This window comes from Giraffa tippelskirchi, chromosome 6, assembly GCF_054371585.1.
Source record: "Giraffa tippelskirchi isolate mGirTip1 chromosome 6, T2T-mGirTip1v1.2.pri, whole genome shotgun sequence".
Lineage (NCBI taxonomy): Eukaryota > Metazoa > Chordata > Mammalia > Artiodactyla > Giraffidae > Giraffa > Giraffa tippelskirchi.
The window spans coordinates 170002238-170021848 of NC_137280.1; the positions used below are offsets into that span (position 1 = coordinate 170002238).

Consider the following 19611-nt stretch of genomic DNA (forward strand, 5'->3'; position numbering starts at 1 on the left):
ACCAGTATCACGGTAATCCAAGTCTATGCCCCGACCAGTAATGCTTAAGAAGCTGATGTTGAACGGTTCTATGAAGACCTACAAGGCCTTTTAGAACTAACACCCAAAAAAGATGTCCTTTTCATTATAGGGGACTAGAATGCAAAAGTAGAAAGTCAAGAAACACCTGGCGTGACAGGCAAATTTGGCCTTGGAGTACAGAATGAAGCAAAGGCTAATAGAGTTTTGCCAAGAGAACACACTGGTCATAGCAAACACCCTCTTCCAACAAAACAAGAGAAGACTCTACACATGGACGTCACCAGATGGCCAACACCAAAATCAGACTGATTATATTCTTTGCAGCCAAAGATGGAGAAGCTCTAAACAGTCAGCTAAAACAAGACCGGGAGCAGACTGTGGCTCAGCTCATGAACTTCTTATTGTCAAATTCAGACTTAAATTATAGAAAGTGGGGAAAACCACTAGGCCATTCAGGTATGACCTAAATAAAATCCCTTACGATTATACAGTGGAATGGGAAATAGATTTAAGGGACTAGATCTAATAGACAGAGTGTCTGATGAACTATGGACAGAAGTTCATGACATTCTACAGGAGACAGGAATCAAGACCATCCCTGCAAAAAAGCAAAATGACTGTCTGAGGAGGCCTTACAAATAGCTGTGAAAAGAAGAGAAGTGAAGAACAGAGGAGAAAAGGAAAGATATACCCATTTGAATGCAGAGTTCCAGAGAATAGCAAGGAGAGATAAGAAAGCCTTCCTCAGTGATCAATGCAAAGAAATAGAGGAAAACAATGGAATGGGAAAGACTAGAGATGTCTTCAAGAAAATTAGAGATACCTAGGGGAACATCTCATACAAAGATGAGCTCAATAAAGGACAGAAATGGTATGGACCTAACAGAAGCAGAAGATATTAAGAAGAGGTGGCAAGAATACACAGAAGAACTGTACAAAAACGATCTTCACGACCCAGATGATCATGATGATGTGATCACTCACCTAGAGCCAGACATCCTGGAATGTGAAGTCAAGAGGCCTTAGGAAGCGTCACTACGAACAAAGCTAGTGGAGGGATGGAATTTCAGTTGAGCTATTTCAAATCCAAAAGATGACGCTGTGAAAGTGCTGCACTCAATATGTCAGCAAATTTGGAAAACTCAGTGGCCACAGAACTGGAAAAGGTCAGTTTTCATTCCAATCCCAAAGAAAGGCAATGCCAAAGAATGCTCAAACTACCGCACAATTGCACTCATCTCACACGCTAGCAAAGTAATGCTCAAAATTCTCCAAGCCAGGCTTCAACAATAAGTGAACCATGAACTTCCAGATATTCACGCTGGTTTTAGAAAAGGCAGAGGAACCAGAGCTCAAATTGCCAACATCTGCTGGATCATCAGAAAAGCAAGAGAGTTCCAGAAAAACATCTATTTCTGCTTTACTGACTATGCCAGAGCCTTTGACTGTGTGGATCACAACAAACTGTGGGAAATTCTGAAAGAGATGGGAATACCAGACCACCTGACCTGCTTCTTGAGAAATCTGTATGCAGGTCAGGAAGCAACAGTTAGAACTGGACTTGGAACAACAGACTGGTTCCAAATAGGAAAAGGAGTACGTCAAGGCTGTATATTGTCACCCTGCTTATTTAATTTATATGCAGAGTACATCATGAGAAACGCTGGACTGGAGGAAGCACAAACTGGAATCAAGATTGCCGGGAGAAATATCAATAACCTCAGATATGCAGGTGACACCACCCTTATGGCAGAAAGTGAAGAAGAACTAAAGAGCCTCTTGATGAAAGTGAAAGAGGAGAGTGAAAAAGTTGGCTTAAAGCTCAACATTCAGAAAACTAAGATCATGGCATCCGGTCCCATCACTTCATGGCAAATAGATGGGGAAACAGTGGCTGACTTTATTTTTCTGGGCTCCAAAATCACTGCAGATGGTGACTGCAGCCATGAAATTAAAAGACACTTACTACTTGGAAAGAAAGTTGTGACCAACCTAGACAGCATATTGAAAAGCAGAGACATTACTTTACCAACTAAATTCCTAGTAGTCAAGGCTATGGTTTTTCCATTAGTCATGTATGGTTTTGAGAGTTGGACTATAAAGAAAACTGAGCACAGAACAATCGCTGCTTTTGACCTGTGGTGTTTGAGAAGACTCTTGAGAGTCCCTTGGACTGCAAAGAGATTCAACCAGTCCATCCTAAAGGAGATCATTCCTGAGTTTTAATTGAAAGGACTGATGTTGAAGCTGAAATCCAATATTTTGGCCACCTGATGTGAAGAACTGACTGATTTGAAAAGACTCTGTTCCTGGGAAAGATTGAAGCAGGAGGAGAATGGGATGATAGGGGATGAGATAGTTGGATGTCATCACCGACTCAATGGACATGAGTTTGAATAAGCTCCAGGAGTTGGTGATGAACAGGGAGGGCTGGCGTGCTGCATTCCATGGGGTCACAAAGCATCAGACACAACTGAGCGACTGAACTGAACTGAATTGAACTGAATGATGAATTGCATTAAAACATGCAGGTATTAACATACTTCCATTTTATTAACTTGTTCCTTTGTGCTTTTCAATGTAAGTGGTCATGTTCTATAGTGAGATTCTGACTTGCACCTCATTGTAGCTGACACAGATTTGCGAAATCATAGCAAGTGGGCTTCCTGCCTTTAAATTTAAAGAATCGAATCTAGAACATCAAGTTTAAGCCTAATGTATGATTCCTGCTGGATCAAAAAAAATATTGAATATGTCCTCAGTGCTTGAAAATTTCACACTGTTAGTTTGAAATTAAGAGTGAAACAGTTTTTATGTCGTGAAGCAGAAATATTTTATATGGACAATGTTTTACTTACTCTTAAACAAAAATATCATGGTGATGTGACTTGGCAATATAATGGTTTTTATTACTTAATAAAATAAACAGTCAAAAATCAAACAAGAGAACAGTTGAACAATAGCATAATCAATAAAGTATCTTTCCAGTGGTGACAGATTCTAAAGTCTACCATAATCTGGAAGTCAGTGTTTCAGAAAATAAAGAACTTTCACCACCTCCTTCTCCCTCACCTTCTCTTCTTTTTCTACATTTCCAGTTGTTGGAAAAAGGTATTTACCAAAATGGGACATAGGTGCATGAATCCTTTTTTGTATCTAGCCTTTTTAGCAGTATGACTGAGAAAATCACCTAAACACTTAAGGCTCGTGTTTAATTTGAAAATAATGATAATAACATGTGAGTGAATGCATGCTCAGTCATATCTGACTCTTTACAACCCCATGGACTGCAGCATGCCAGGATTCCCTGTCCATCACTTTCTTCCAGAGTTTGCTCAGATTCATGTTTTTTGAATCAGTGATGCTTATCTAACCATCTCATCCTCTGCAGCCCACTGCTTCCTTTGCCTTCACTCTTTCCCAGCATCAGTGTCTTTTCCAATGAGTCAGCTCTTTGCATCAGGTGGCCAAAGTATTGGAGCTTCACCCTCAGCATCAATCCCTCCAATGAATATTCAAGATTGATTTCCTTTAGGATTGACTGGTTTGATCTCCTGTCTGTCCAAGGGACTCTCAAGAATGTTGTCCAGCACCACAGCTTGAAAGCAACAATTTTTGGTGCTCAGCCTTCTTTATGGTCCACGTCTCTCATCTGTGAGCTTCCCTGGTGGCTCAGCCGATAAAGAATCCACCTCAATACATAAGACACCTGTCCGATCCCTGGGTAGGGAAGATCCTCTGGAGAAGGCAACAGGCTAACCACTCCAGTATTCTGTGGTGGAGAATTCCATGGACAGGAGAGTCTGACAGGCTACAGTTCATGGAGTCTCCAAAGAGTCAGAAATGACTGAGCGACTGTTACTTTCTTTCTCACATCTGTACATGACTACTGGAAAAACCATAGCTTTGACTATGTGGACTTTGGTGGCAAAGTGATATCTCTGCTTTTCAATACACTGTTTAGGTTTGTCACAGCTTTTCTTCCAAGGAGCAAGCATCTTTTATTTCGTGGCTGCAGTCGCCATCTGCAGTGATTTTGGAGCCCAAGAAAATAATCTTTCACTGTTTCCAATTTTACCCCACTATTTGCCATGAAGTGAAAACACTGGATGCCATGATCTTCGTTTTTTGAATGCTGAGTTTGCAACCAGCTTTTTCACTCCTCTTTTACCTTCATCAAGAGACTCTTTAGTTCCTCTTTACTTTCTTCCATTAAAGTGGTATCTTCTGTATATCTGAGATTGTTGATATTTCTCCCTGTAATCTTGATTGCAGCTTGTGCTTCATCCACCCTGGCCTTTCTCATGATATACTCTACATACAAGTTAAATAAGCAGAGTGACAATATACAGCCTTGATGTACTCCTTTCCCAATTTGGAACCAGTCTGTTCTTCCATATCCGGTTCTAACTGTTGCTTCTTGACCTGCATACAGGCTTCTCAGGAGAGATAAGGTGGTCTGGTATTCCCATCTCTTGAAGAGTTTTTTACAGTTTGTTGGGATCTACACAGTCAAAGGCTTTAGCATAGTCAATGAGGTAGAAGTAGATATTTTTACTCTATGATCCAGTAGGTGTTGGTAATTTGATCTCTTGTTCTTCTGTCTTTTCTATATCCAGCGTGTACATCTGGAATTTCTTGGTTCACATACTGCTCAAACCTAGGTTGAATGAGTTTGACAATAATCTTGCTAGCATGTGAAATGAATGCCGTTGTAAGGTAACTTGAAGATTCTTTGGTATTGCCTTTCTTTGGAATTGGAATTAAAACTGACCTTTTCCAATCCTGTGGCCACTGCTGAGTTTTCCAGATTTGCTGGCATATTGAGTGCAGCCCTTTCACAGCATCATCTTTTAGGATTTTAAACAGCTCAGCTAGAATTCCATCTCCTTCACTAGCGTTGTCTGTAGTAATGCTTCCTATGGCCTGACTTCATACTCCAGGTTGTCGGTCTCAGTTGAGTGACCATGCCTTCATAATTATCCCAGTTATTAAGATCTTTTTAGTATAGTTCTATTGAGATAATCAGATGAAAAGAAACCAGTGCCTGGAGAGGGATAATTCACTATAGACAAGAACTAGCACATTAGGAACCTAAGTTGAAAATTTAGAGATTCAAGCCTATTTACTTGTACCATAAAAATTATATTTGGTGTGTAGTTACTACATTTTAGAAAAAAAGATATTCATCTTGACAAGAAAGGAAATGCATTAGTTTTACTTTTGACTTGAAGAATGACAATCCATATACATACACACTTGAAATAATCTCAAAGTGCTCTTTTGAGCAAATTTTAAGAAGTATATGAGACTCTTATTTACAGTGTGCACCTCTGAATTTTGCTTACCTTTTAATTTTAATAAAACTACTCTGTGTGATTTGAAATATCAATTATTGGAGCATGAGCTTCACAGAGGGCTTCCCAGGTGGCTCAATGGGTAAAGAATCTGTCTGCAATGCAGGAGATGCAAGAAATGTGGATTCACTCCCTGGGTCAGGAAGGTCCCCTGCAGCAGTGGTAACCCATTCATTATTATTGCCTGGTGAATCCACAGACAGAGAAGCCTGGTGGGCTACAGTCCATGGGGTCACAAAGAGTCGGACAGGACTGAAACAACTGAGCACACATGCGTAAACTGCATGTATTATAAAACTTGAGTTTAACACATTTTAATGATTGTGTTTCTTAACAGAAAGACCTGCAGCTCCAAATATGTTGACTTCAATTAAGAATACAACATCTAGGTTGTCAATTGCTATTTTATGCTTCAATTCCCATCTTGTAATATTTTCATCAATTCAAGAAAAAAATGAGTTAACATACACTTTTAAAAATACAATTATTTCTTTTCTGAATATAAAATCAACACATGCATATGTGAGGAACTTTCAGAATACAGTTAACAGTGAAAGGCTAAATTTACTCAAGCCCTTGCTTTTGAGCCTGTGGATACAAATGAAATCACATTAATATGGTAAATCTTATTTATGTGGCAAAATTGATGTTTTCCTTTCCCATCTGATTTATATCATACAGTTAGGAAAATCCTAGAGCATTAACTCACACCTTATAATCGCATCAAAGATTTTCCTGAAATTGCTTAGTTGCATCTCCCAGATCTCCTGAAAATTCACTTACATTTCCTGTAGGAGCTCAGCAAGATGGTGAAACCAAGTGAAAAGACCACTGCACTCATCTGGTGAAAAAGCTTGTTACATGTTCCAATATGTATCTTTTGGTCAGTGTGTCAATGAAAGAGGCATAACTTCCTATAGCTGATCCCCAACAGAAAACAAATTTTCAGCTCTTCTGGGGTACTTGCCACCGCAATATTAAAAATCATCTGTAGTGCCATCATCTAAACGTGACCGTCCTTAACTTTTTTACATATTCAGTTCTAGTGTTATTCTATACCACACATATACCATATGTGTGTTGTATTATATTTTAAATATATGCTTGTATAGCATTGTGTTTTTTTTGTTTTTAGCCTAAGTTTTATGATCATGAATACTTTATTACACTACTGCATGTTTAAGTTAATGTTTTAGTATATGCATAATGTTTCATGTATAACTATATGATGGTTTATTTACATTTTCATTCTCTATTTAGGTTATTTCCAAATGCTAATCAAGCCATGATTGTCTTTGTTCATGAAGTTTATCTTTTATTTTTGCTTCATCAGAGTTGGTTCTTGAATGAGGAACATTTTAAAGCTCTTGAAGACAGCTGATTGTTTTTCCAGCTGGGTTCTTCCAATACACACTGAAGTTCCCAATCATTAAGATATCTATCCCTTTATACCCTTGCTAGCGTTTGGTTAACAATCACTATTTTGAGTAGTGACACCCTCTTCCTCTTCTTGTTTTTCTTACTGTGTTTATCACCATAAGAGTTTTACTTACTCTTAGCTGAGAAAATAATTCAGAGATTGAAAGACAGAATTTTAACAGCTATAACCCAGGTGAGTTTCACTGCCATATGTGAAGCCAGGCCTTCCGTGCTGGCTCAGCTGGTAAAGAATCTGCCTGCAATGGGGGAGACCTGGCTTCAATCCCTGGGTTGGAAAGATCCCCTGGAAGAGGGCATGGCAACCCACTCCAGTGTTCTGGCCTGGAGAATTCATGGACAGAGGAGCCTGGAGGGTTCCAGTCCACGGGGTCGCAAAGAGTCGCACAGGACTGAGAGACTGAGCACAGCACAGCACGTGGGAAACAAAAGAAGGATTAGGATTTTTTTTTTTTTTTTAATTATTTTGTAGGGACTTCCCTGGCAGTCCAGTGGTTAAGACTCTGCTTCCACTGCAGGGGGCTCAGGTTCGATCCCTGATGAGGAACTAGGATCTCCACAAGCTGTGTGGCATAGACGGAAAAAAATAATTATTTTATGGAAGCAATGCATCTTCATTTAAGTATACTTGAACAAAGCCTTTGTGAATAATGAATAACCTTAAACTTTCTTAGAGATTTATATTATCTAGAGACCAATAATAATAATTATAATAATCAATTCCCATGTTTCTAGTGAATAAAAATATACATGCAAGTTGATATAATAACTTCTGTTTGTATTCATAGAGAAAACAAAGCTTATTTGTGAATGACTAGAAAAGTGTAAACTAAAAAGGTTAAAATTTGAATGTTGAATAATAAGGTAAAGCATGGTTTATGAAACTTTATTGTACGACCCCTTTAATAGGGATAGTTTGTCAATTGCATTTAGCTGTTTGAAAAGGATTGAAATTTTAGCACTTTTAAAGAGTGAGGAGTAGCTGAGCTGAAATCACCTATCACATCTATACAAACAATTTACAGATTCATTGATGAATGGATGTATATGCATATAGCAAGCCTTATTTATAATATATAATTATGCAACACCACCATAAGGAAAGCATCAACCCGTAATTTTATATCTAGCAGAAACTATTACAGAATAAAAATGAAATGAATTCATTTTTCAGATAAAAAAAACTATATATTTTGCCAGCGGAATTTCCAAAGGAAAGCCCTTCAGGTTAATGGGTCAAGATACAACTTGAACACTCTAATCCTCAGGGGAAAAAATAAATAAGAGAATCAAAAATGGTAAATAACTGGGTAAACTGCAAAAATAACTATTTTAGGTCATTTTCCTCCTATCTTGTTACAAAGCATATGGCATTTTAAGTGAAAATTAGAGGATAATCTTGGAGTTTCTTAATTCACATAGGTTTAATACATACAATAACTATAATGTAAAATACAAAGGGAGAATATGGACCTAAAAATTTGTAAGATTTTGTATATTAGAAGAATCACTACAGTTAGGCTATCAGTTAGTTTATCCAAAGTCCAGTCAGAAGTCAGCAAACTTTTTTCATTTGCATAAATTTAGAGGTTGAGTCTAAAACTTATTATGAAAACAACCACCCAAAAAAAACGAGAATAACAAAAATATTTTTTATATTTTTTAAAAAAGATCAACATTAGAAGATGTAAATTACCTTAGCATTGCTCCAAAACTGCACTAATAAAAAAAGATGGTATAAGTATTATGTATAAAAATGAGAAACATAGAGATACAATCAATTCATTTTTAAAACATGTGTCACAACAATTCACTGAGACAGGTACGTGTTTCAAAAAATGATGTTGAAGCAGATAGCAACTGGACACAAAATGAACATGACCCATGTCTCAAACTGTCCTTTTTTTTTTTAATCAGTTCAGTTCAGTTCAGTCGCTCAGCCGTGTCCAACTCTTTGCGACTCCATGGACTGCAGCACGCCAGGCCTCCTTGCCCATCACCAACTCCCGGAGCCTGGTCAAACTCACATCCATTGAGTCAGTGATGCCATCCAACCATCTCATCCTCTGTTGGCCCCTTCTCCTCCTGCCTTCAGTCTTTCCCAGCATCAGGGTCTTTTCTAAGGAATCAGTTGCATCAGGTGGCCAAAGTATTGGAGCTTTAGCTTTAGCATCAGTCCTTCCAATGAATATTCAGGACTGATTTCCTTCAGGATTGACTGGTTTGATCTCCCTGAAGCCCAAGGGATTCTCAAGAGTCTTCTCCAACACCACAGTTCAAAAGCATCAATTCTTCAGCACTCAGCTTTCTTTATGGTCCAACTCTCACATCCATACATGACTACTAGAAAAAACATAGCTCTGACTATACAGACATTTGTCAGCAAAGTAATGTTTATGCTTTTTGATATTCTGTCTATTTTGGTTATAGCTTCACTTCCAAGGAGCAACGTTTTTTTTTTAATTTCATGGCTGCAGTCACCATCTGCAGTGATTTTGGAGCCCAAGAAAATAGTCTCTCACTGTTTCCTATTGTTTCCCCGTCTACTTTCCATGAAGTGATGGGACTGGATGCCATGAGCTTAGTTTTTGAATGCTGAGTTTGAAGCCAGCTTTTTCACTCTTCTCTTTCACTTTCATCAAGAGGTTCTTTAGTTTCTCTTCACTTTCTGCCATAAGGGTGGTGTCATCTGCATATCTGAGTTTATTGATATTTCTCCCGGCAGTCTTGATTCCAGCCTGTGCTTCATCCAGTCCGGGATTTTGCATGATGTACTCTGCATGTATGTTAAATAAGCAGGGTGACAATATGCAGCCTTGACGTACTCCTTTCCCAATTTGGAACCAGTCCATTGTTCCATGTCTGGTTCTAACTGTTGCTTCCTGACCTGCATAGAGGTTTCTCAGGAGACAGGTAAGGTGGTCTGGTATTCCCATCTCTTGAAGAGATTTCCACAGTGTATTGGTATCTATGCAGTCAAAGGCTTTAGTGAAGTCAAAGAGGCAGAAGTAGATGTTTTTACGCTATGATCCAGTGGATGCTGTCAATTTGAGCTCTTGTTTTTCTGTCTTTTCTAACTCTAGCTTGAACATCTGTAAGTTCTCAGTTCACATATTGTTGAAGCTTAACTTAGAGAATTTTGAGCATTACTTTGAGTGTGTGAGATGAGTGCAATTTTGCCATAGTTTGAACATTCTTTGGCATTGCCTTTTTTGGGGGTTAGAACGAAAACTGACATTTTCAATCCTGTGGTCACTGCTGAGTTTTCCAAATTTGCTGGCATATTGAGTGCAGCACTTTCACAGCATCATCTTTTAGGATTTTAAATAGTTCAACTGTAATTCCATCACCTCCACTAGCTTTGTTTATAGTAATTTTTCCTAAGGCCCACCTCACTTCACACTCCAGGATGTCTGGCTCTAGGTGAGTGATCACATCGTGGTTATCTGGGTCATTAAGATCTTTTTTTTTTTTTTTTGTATAGTTCTGTATTCTTGCCACCTCTTCTTAATATCTTCTGCTTCTGTTAGGTCCATAACATTTCTGTCCTTAACTGTGCCATCTTTGCATGAAATGTTCCCTTGGTATCTCTAATTTTCTTGAAGACATCTCTAGTTTTCCCCATTCTATTGTTTTCCTCTATTTCTTTGCATTGATCACTGAGGAAGGCTTTCTTATCTCTCCTTGGTATTCTTTGGAACTCAGCATTCAGATAGATACATCTTTCCTTTTCTCCTTTGCCTTTCACTTCTCTTTTCTCAGCTATTGTAGCACTTCCTCAGACATCCATTTTGCCTTTTTGCAATTCTTTTTCTTGGGGATGGTTTTGATCACTGTCTCCTATACAATGTTACAAACCTCCTTCCATAGTTCTTCAGGCACTCTATCATATCTAATCCCTTGAGCCCTTTTGTTACTTAAACTGTATAATCATAAGGAATTTGATTTAGGTCTTAACTGAATTGTCTAGTGATTTTCCCTACTTTCTTTAATTTAAGCTTGAATTTTGCCATAAGGAGTTCATGATCTGTGTCACAGTCAGCTCCTTGTCGTGTTTTTGCTGACTGGGAGAAGTCAGGTGTGCGTTAGAAAGCATTAATATGAACAAAGCTAGTGGAGATGACAGAATTCCAGCTGAGATATTTTGCATCCTAAAAGATGATGCTGTGAAAGTGCTGCACTCAATATGTCAGCAAATTTGGAAAGCTCAGCAGTGACCATGGGGCTTTAAAAGGTCAGTTTTTATTCCAATCCCAAAGAAGGGCAATGCCAAAGAATGTTCAGACTACTGTGCTGTTGTGCTCATTTCACATGGTAGTAAAGTTATACTCAAAGCCCTTCAAGTTAGACTACAGCAGTACCTGAACCAAGAACATTCAGATGTACAAACTGGGTTTCAAAGAGGCAGAGGATCAAGAGATCAAATTGCTGACATCCATTGGATTATGAAGTAAGCAAGGGATTTCCAGGAAAATGTCTACTTCTGCTCACTGCGTATGCTAAAGCCTTTGACTGTGTGGATCACAATGTCTGTAGAAAATTCTTGAAGATGTGGAGTACCAGACAACCTTACCTGAGAAACCTGTGTGCATGTCAAGAAGCAGCCATTAGAAGAACATGGAATGACTGACTGGTTCCAAATTGGGAAAGGAGAACAAAAAGGCTATATATTGTACCCTGCTTATTTAACTTATATGCAGAGTACATCATGAGAAATGCTGGGCTGCATGAATCACAAGCTGGAATCAAGATTGCTGGGAGAAATATCAGCATTCTCAGATATGCAAATGATACCACTTTAATGGCAGAAAGTGAAGAGGAACTAAAGAGCCTCTTGATTAGGGTGAAAGAGGAGAATGAAAAAGCTGGTTTGAAACACAACATACAAAATACTAAGATCATGGCATCTAGTCCCATCACTTCATGGCAAATATAAGGGGGAAATGTGGAAACAGTGACAGATTTTATTTTCTTGGGCTCCAAAATCACTGTGGATTGTGACTGCAGCCATGACATTAAAAACCACTTGCTCCTTGAAAGGAAAGTGATGATAAACCTAGACAGCATATTAAAAAGCAAAAAAGTAGAGACATCACTTTGCCAACAAGTGTTCATACAGTCAAAGCTTTGGTTTTTCCAGTAGTCCTGTATGGATGTGAGAGTTGGTCCATAAAGAAGACTGAGTGCTGAAGAACTGAGGCTTTCAAATTGTGATGCTGAAAAAGACTTTAAAGTCCCTTGGAGATAACACCTGTTAATCCTAAAGTAAACCAACCCTGAATATTCATTGGAAAGACAGATGCTGAAGCTGAAGCTCCAATACTTCAGCCACCTGATGCAAAAGCCAACACATTGGAAAAGCCAACAATTAGAATAACTGAAACCAAAGAGACTGACTATATGAAATTTTAGTACTCATGTGGAAGAACTGAAATATAAAATGTTAGTTTTACTTTGGAAAATAATTTGCTCATTTCTTAACATGTAAACAGACACTTGTCATAAGATACAGCCATTGCATTCCTGAGCATTTACCCAAGGGAAAACAAAGAATGCTTCTACACAAAGACTTTTACACAAATGTGTATAGTAGTTTCCTTTGTAATGATCAGAATTGTTCATCCACAGGTGAATAGGTGAACTGTCATATAAGCAATACAACATTATACTACTCAGCCATATGTGAATGCATTATTGATATATATATATATATTAATAGTACAATATTGATGTGTCTCAAAACAATTATGCTGAGTGAAAAAGGATAAACAAAATGAGTACATGCTATATTATTTAACTTATATAATTCTATAAAACACAAAATAAATTATGGTGACAGAACAGTGAGCAGTGGTATCTGGGGAAGGGGTCTCAAGGTGTGGTAGAAAGGAACTGTTATAAAGTGGCACAGGGAATCTTTTGAAGGTGATGTGTTTGTTTAGTGTCTATATTATGGTGATCATTTCATGAGTGTATGCGTATGTTAAGACTTATCAAATTGCACAACTTTAAGTATATGCATTTTATTGCATGACAATCATACCTCAAATAAAAAATTAAATGATGCGTTGAGGAAAAAAAAATCTCCCAGAATTTCTGTTTATTTGGCTGATTTGGAAACCAATAACACAGTAGTTGTCCAATTCGCAGGATTTCACATTTAAGAAATAATGAGTATTTTTAGAATGTTTTCTTTCCTTCACATTTTCCCCAGCATGTCACTAGTATTTAATTATTTTAATGGCTGTGAATTCGTCTGAAATTGCTTTAGAAAGGAAATAAATTGGTTTCAAAAGCAACCAGTGATTCATTAGCAGGTGGTGACTTTCAGTAGCTGATAATTCTTTTAAAACTCTAGCTAAATAGTGATGTCAAGTTATTAAAGTTTGCACTTTAAAAGCATCAACCACTATAGTCACACTCTGAGCTATATATCTTTGCTAACCACTGTAATATCAGAGCATTTTTTGTCCCTACCTATAAAATGAATAATCTGCTCTTGTGACGCCTGAAAATAGACTTTACTGGTTAACTGGTCTCTTTCTACCTGGTCTTTATCTGGAATCATACTCTGGTCTCCCACATTGTAGGTAGATCCTTTACCTTCTGAGCCTTCAGGGAGACCCCCTCTATCTGGTAGTATTCCCCAAAGACCTGTCTTATCTTACATTTTTTGGAATGGAGTTATTTCTTTTTACATGGCTATTTTCTCCTTAAATCTTATTTGTGATTTTCAATAAGCCCTTTAGAGTCACCTAAGTTTGTTATCTTTGAGGCATAATTTCCCCCTCAACTCAACTACATGTGAAAATGCAGTTTAAATTTATTGCCAAAAAATAAGCAGAGAGGCAGAAAAAAATAAATGTTATGAAGACTCTATGTACTAAGAATGTATTGGGGTTTTTAAGGCCCCTAGATTTCTACTAATCTCTCACAATTGATAATAGGTTTGTTTGGTCTGTGGATGGGGTGCAAATCCATGAGAAGGAAAGTTCATCAACCTTGACATATCACAATAATTAATTTTATTTCTGTTAATATTTAAATATTTTCAAAATAACAACTGACATTAGGACCTTGCCTCTAAATGTTTCTCTAAATAAAAGAAAACTCAAAATGAATTCTCAAGAAATATAAAAAGATATGTACATGGCTGACTATGTAGCTTTACTCTTTGTCTATCTGGAACCCGATGGTATGTGGTTGTTGCTATTGCAGAATCAGGGAAAGGTAACGGATAAATTGGAAGAGGTAAGTGTATCCTTGCACTTTACCAGCAAACCACCTGCCATGCAGTGCACTGACACAGCAAATACTGAAGTAGCTGATGGCTACTTCATTTATATATGTCCCTGAGTTGAATTTTTTGCCGAAATAAATACAGATAACTCTGTACCCCGTCAACTTCTGTTTGAGAGCTAAACATTTTATAAAATTGGAAAGACTGTGCTCGAAGTGATTACAACTAAAGCTGATGTTTCAGTGTTGGAAAAGTCTTGTTTGCAAATCTACCACAGCATCAAATCATGAAGATTCCTTCTGCCTATGGAGATTGCTGTGGTAAACCCAAAAATCCTATATCCTCTGTGACTTGTGCCATTAATTGGATATGTCCACCAGTCAAATCCCAATCATTTCCAGTTCATCCTTGTCCAAATTAATTCATTTTAAATAGAAGTGTCATAATAAATGAAAAGCTGGTTTGGATTACAGGCTTTATGAGAGAACATAGTAATTCTTATAGCTGCATATAGCAGCAATTAAAGATACAACAAGGAAAGAAATGCTGTCAGTTAAAGCCATCAAAGTGAATATTTGGTGAAAATGTATTTATTATTGGAGAATAAAATCTTTTAAGTTACTCAGTGTTATGGAGACCTATATTTTAATTTGTTAATGAAAGTTCATATTTTGACAGGATTTTTAAAAATTAAATTTGGTGAAAATAGTTTTCTTATGGGCTATATATGTGAAAACTATTTTCTAAGAGTATAGAAACTGTTAAGAGTTCTCCTAAGCATCTTCTACATCCTTGTGTCTATTTTAAGATAAAATTGGTTGTATACCAATATATAAACCAAAACCTGAGCAACTAGCAATCAATGAAAAAGATGATTTTTTAAAGAATTCTGTGAACCTGCCTGAAGTTATCCTGGAGGCCAGTACTAAAAATGAGCAATTGTTATGTGAAGAACAGAGGATATTATGTTGAAGAATATTGGTATAACCTATGCTTTTAGAGAGGAGATGGACTATAAACTACTAATTATTCAATTTAATCACAATTGTATTATATGTTATAAAAGTATAAAAGAGAAGTTAGTATGGGATGTTAGTATGTTTTAGAAGATATTTAGCTGCCCTTTTTTCTCATGATATTCTCTTTCCCTTATGATACCATGTGTGCATGCTAAGTCGCTTCAGTCGCCTCTGACTCTGTGACTCCATGGACTGTAGCCCGCCAGGCTCCTCTGTCCATGGGATTCTCCAGGCAAGAATACTGGAGTGGGGTGCCATGCCCTCCTCCAGGGAATCTTCCCGACCCAGGAATCAAACCTGCATGATATCATAGTTTCTCAAAACCCATCATTATGATCAGTACTCTTGGACAAAAGTTTTTGACAATATATATTTTGGCAATATATCTTTAGTGTGTGAAAACCAGTCTTCCAAGTGAAACACCAGAGGACCCAGCATGGCAGTTGGTAGGAATATGCAGAGACTTAGAAGAGTATCTGACATTGTGGATAATGTTGTATGGATGACCATACATTATTATAAAGAGAAACAGCATTAATAGATCCTAATCTCTCCACCTACACTACTGAAATTATCCCCACTTCCCCTCAAATCATAGAGTTATTTTCAAAGAGATTGTCTTTAGAAATTGGAAAGTTGTTTCAATAAGAAAAAAGAACAAAAATGATTGATAAGTATCAGAAGAGAAAAAATGAAATACAAGACATTAATAATCCAAATAGGAAGCAAGGTAAAATGTGTCATAATTTTTGGAACATGAGAAAAAAGAATAATATTTATTCTGGAACTCATTTACATTCTATGACAGAGAAATTGTGTTATTGAATCATAGAGACAAAAATAACCCTAGTGGATTCTTGGCTCTTTAACAAAGACAGTTTACCAGGTTATGAAAATGTATACTTAATTTATTGTTTTTCAACTTTTAGAGGTATTGTACCTCAAAAGTATTATAGCAAATAGTATAAACATTGGAAGGGGAAAGTTTATGACAGGGTAGGCAGATGGAAGTAATGCAGGGCTGTTAATATGGTCATATTACATAATGAAAAGACAAGATGTGCCCTTAGGTCAATAAAATAAGAATTGGGGATTTACATATGTAGTGTATGTATGTAAAGTGTATATTATAAACATGCAAAATCTGAAGTTGGAGCATGAAAAGTTGTAATGAAATAGCTTGTATGAGAGTAGTTTCATCTTTAATTCACCAAAGTTAATAAATCAATGACATTCTGCATTTATATATTGTTTAGGGTTGTAGACCCTAAAAACAGAAAACGAACTGTAAAACGAAAGTTATCTTTTCTGGAGATTGGATAAGAGTGAGGAGCAGACTTAGCGCAAGGACAATATTGTTTATTATACATCCTTCTGAAGGAATTGACTCAACCTGAATCCATACACCCAGGTGGCAGACTTCTAACGTGGCACTAGTGGTAAAGAACCGATATGCCAGTGCAAGAGATGTAGGAGATGAGGGTTCGATCCCTGTATCAGGAAGATTCCTGGAGGTGGACATGGCAACCCACCGCAGTATTCTTGCCTGGAAAGTCCCACGGACAGAGGAGCCTGGCGGGCTACAGTCCATGGGGTCCCAAAGAGTTAGACACGACTGAAGCGACTTAGTGTGCATGCGCACACAAATCCATACACCCATTATTTTTTTAAAAAAATAATACATAAATTTGAAAATAATTTAAAATTTTCCATCCCCAAGTGTAAAATTTAGATGTAAAATTCAACTTTAGATATAAAATTCAAAGCTGAAAAAGGAGAGTCAAATAGAAATGAAAGACCCTAGTATAATTTTCAATACGCTTTCCCAGCAACAGAAACTTCACAATAAATTGATGCAGCTTTCAAGAACAACATAAAATTGTGTTTTTGAAATTTTGGTTACACATACTGTGTTAGTTTCTGAGAGTTGTTGTAGCAGATGACCACAAACCTGGCGGCTTAAAACAAGCAAAAGCTTATTCTGTCGCAGCTTTGAAAGCTGGAAGTCCAAAATTAAAATGTCAGTAGGGTCACGGCCCTTCTGAATCTTCCAGGGAAAAATCCTTCCTTGCTTCTTCCTTGGCTCTGTATGGTTGTGAATAATCATCAGCTGGTAGCTCCATCTGTCCTACAACTTCACCTGACCTTTTCCTCTGTCTGTCTCTGTGCATCCCCCCCTCTTATAAATTTGTCAGTCACTGGATTTACAGCCCGCCCTAATTCAGTGTGACAGCATGTTAGCTAATAACGACCGTGAAGATCCTCTTTCCAAATAAGTTAGCTTGTGAGGTTCTGTGTACACACGATGTTTAGAGGGAGACTAGTCAGTTCCCTAAAGGTACCAAACAAACAATTCTAATTGATAGAGTTGTCATGTTTAGTCAGCTGCAGTGGTGGAAATATTGAGCACTCATTCTATCTGTGGTAGATAGAACCAGTGCTCAGTACCATTCGGATCTCCTTTTGAGCTCACAGGAAAAACCAAGGTTTTCTAACAATTTTTCAGTAAGATAGAGCTTTAAGACTTAGTCTTGTCATAGTGGTATAAGTGGAGTGATATAAATCTTTTAATTATGAGACTTTCTTTCTACCTCTTTCCCTGCTGCAGTGACCAAAGGGCCCTCATCGTTACAGAGAGTGGATTGACACAAAAAACCCTGCAGGCTTCATTTTTCTGGATCATTCTTGATTTTGTGGAGCTGAACCAACCAAGCATCCATCGGATATATGAGTAAGTGAGAAACAGTTAATGATTTTTAAGAATTAACTTAGTGTGGTTTTATTTGTTTTTTTCTTTTCTCTGTAGTATATATTTCCTTCTTGAACTGATACATCATTTCTAGACACTTACTGTTTCAGGCTCCTATTCACCCATTATTATTATTCAAATACTCTGAGTCATTGCTGTTACCTGTTATCTGGTAGCATAACCAACTGAATCTCAAATGTTCTCTTACTAAAGATATAATTGTAAGTTATATTCAGTTTGATACTTATTAAGTCCACACACTTCAGAAGCTTTTTATTTTCTCATTTCTGGTCCTCAAAGAATAGGATTCATCTCTCACATTTCTTAGTTCCTTAAAAATGTTGTATTCAAAAATATGGAAAAATTAAAATTATAGACATATCAATGCAGAATATATAAATGTCTTAAGAAATTAAAGTGATTACATATTTTATTTTTTATTTCAACATATTCCATAATTTTACAGTGAGTTTATAATAAAAATCAGGGTCATGGACCATAAGAAAATGTTCTAAAATGTTTTATTAGTTGATACACAAAGTGACTTCTTTCTAGATGATACTATTTCCGTGAAGCTACATAAGTGAGTTCATGTTGTTACACATTCTATAGTCCTTGAAATGAAGAATTTGCAGTAGATACGGATTATAAAGAGACTCCAAGGCAGAAATATATGGCAATAACATAAAAATTACAAGTCAATTACCTGCAGAAGTTCCAAAAAAAACCATTATGTGTGACAATTTAAGAATATAAATTTAAGGAATATACACTTGTTTTCAATTTTACTCCCATAATAGAGGAGACCCAATTACAGTATGTTCCAAATTAGAAGGCTAATTAGATGCTGAAAACTGCCATCTTCACGGTGCAATGTATTGTCTTTCAGATCTCAACATTTTAATTCCAAGCGGGTATGCTTTTATTTATAGTCTCATGTGATATGTATCACGTATTTTTTATTTTATTATATATTTTATATGTTTTAATATATATATATTTAAATACACTTTATCATATAGATCTAATAGTTCAATGAATGGAAATATGCTACTACATAATGTGTCATGAAGAATATTGATATGTGTGTATTGTGAGTATGGGTGTATGCTCATACACATACATTGTTTCCTAAACAATTGTTTTAATTCTTTCACTTGGATTACATTTTATTAAGTCAGAGTCAAATAATATACTTGTGGCAACCCACTCCAGTATTCTTGCCTAGAAAATGCCATCAGAGGAGTCTGCTGGGCTAGACCATGATGTCACAAAGAGTTGGCCATGACTGAGCATGCACACATTATTATTATACAGCTTCGCAGGAGTATCAAGTATACAAGCACTATCTTCTGGTACCCCAAAAAATTTTTCAAGTGTGTTGAGAGACTATCATTTTATTTTATAACACTCATATTTGATGGTTCACCTCCAAGAGTTATTTATACCCAGTCACAATATTCTTTATGTATTACATAAATTTCATTGGACAATTAAATTTATAAAATGAAAGAGAAGAATGAAGTAAAACACAAACGCTGGTGCAAGAAGGAGTGGAAGGGAAGATGGTGAGCAGAAGGACATTTCGGTCTATCCAGTCCTACTGTCCTCCTTGGATACGTGGTCAAGGCGAGAATTATTAACACGGGGAAGTGTATCCAACGGGCATTGAGGCACAGAGACTCAGTTCATGGCCACAGGAATTATAAATTCACCAAGATGTTAGCTGAGTCAACCTGAACTTCAGCTAATAAATAAAAAATAGTAACAGTTAGATGATCCAAAGAA

General features: G+C 36.9%; 1 protein-coding gene across 6 annotated transcripts in view; it reads left to right on the top strand.

The window, feature by feature from the left end:
• The window catches only part of LOC145509654 (uncharacterized), a 641798-nt gene that overhangs the window by 260530 nt on the left and 361657 nt on the right, over nucleotides 1–19611 (top strand). For all 6 annotated transcript variants that reach the window (XR_014056278.1, XR_014056280.1, XM_081498872.1 and 3 more), the window contains one exon: nucleotides 17683–17805. Coding sequence is in view for 4 of the 6 variants with exons in the window: in XM_081498872.1 (XP_081354998.1) it covers nucleotides 17683–17805 (123 nt within the window). In the remaining 2 variants the exon portion in view is untranslated. The remainder of the gene's footprint in view (nucleotides 1–17682; nucleotides 17806–19611) is intronic.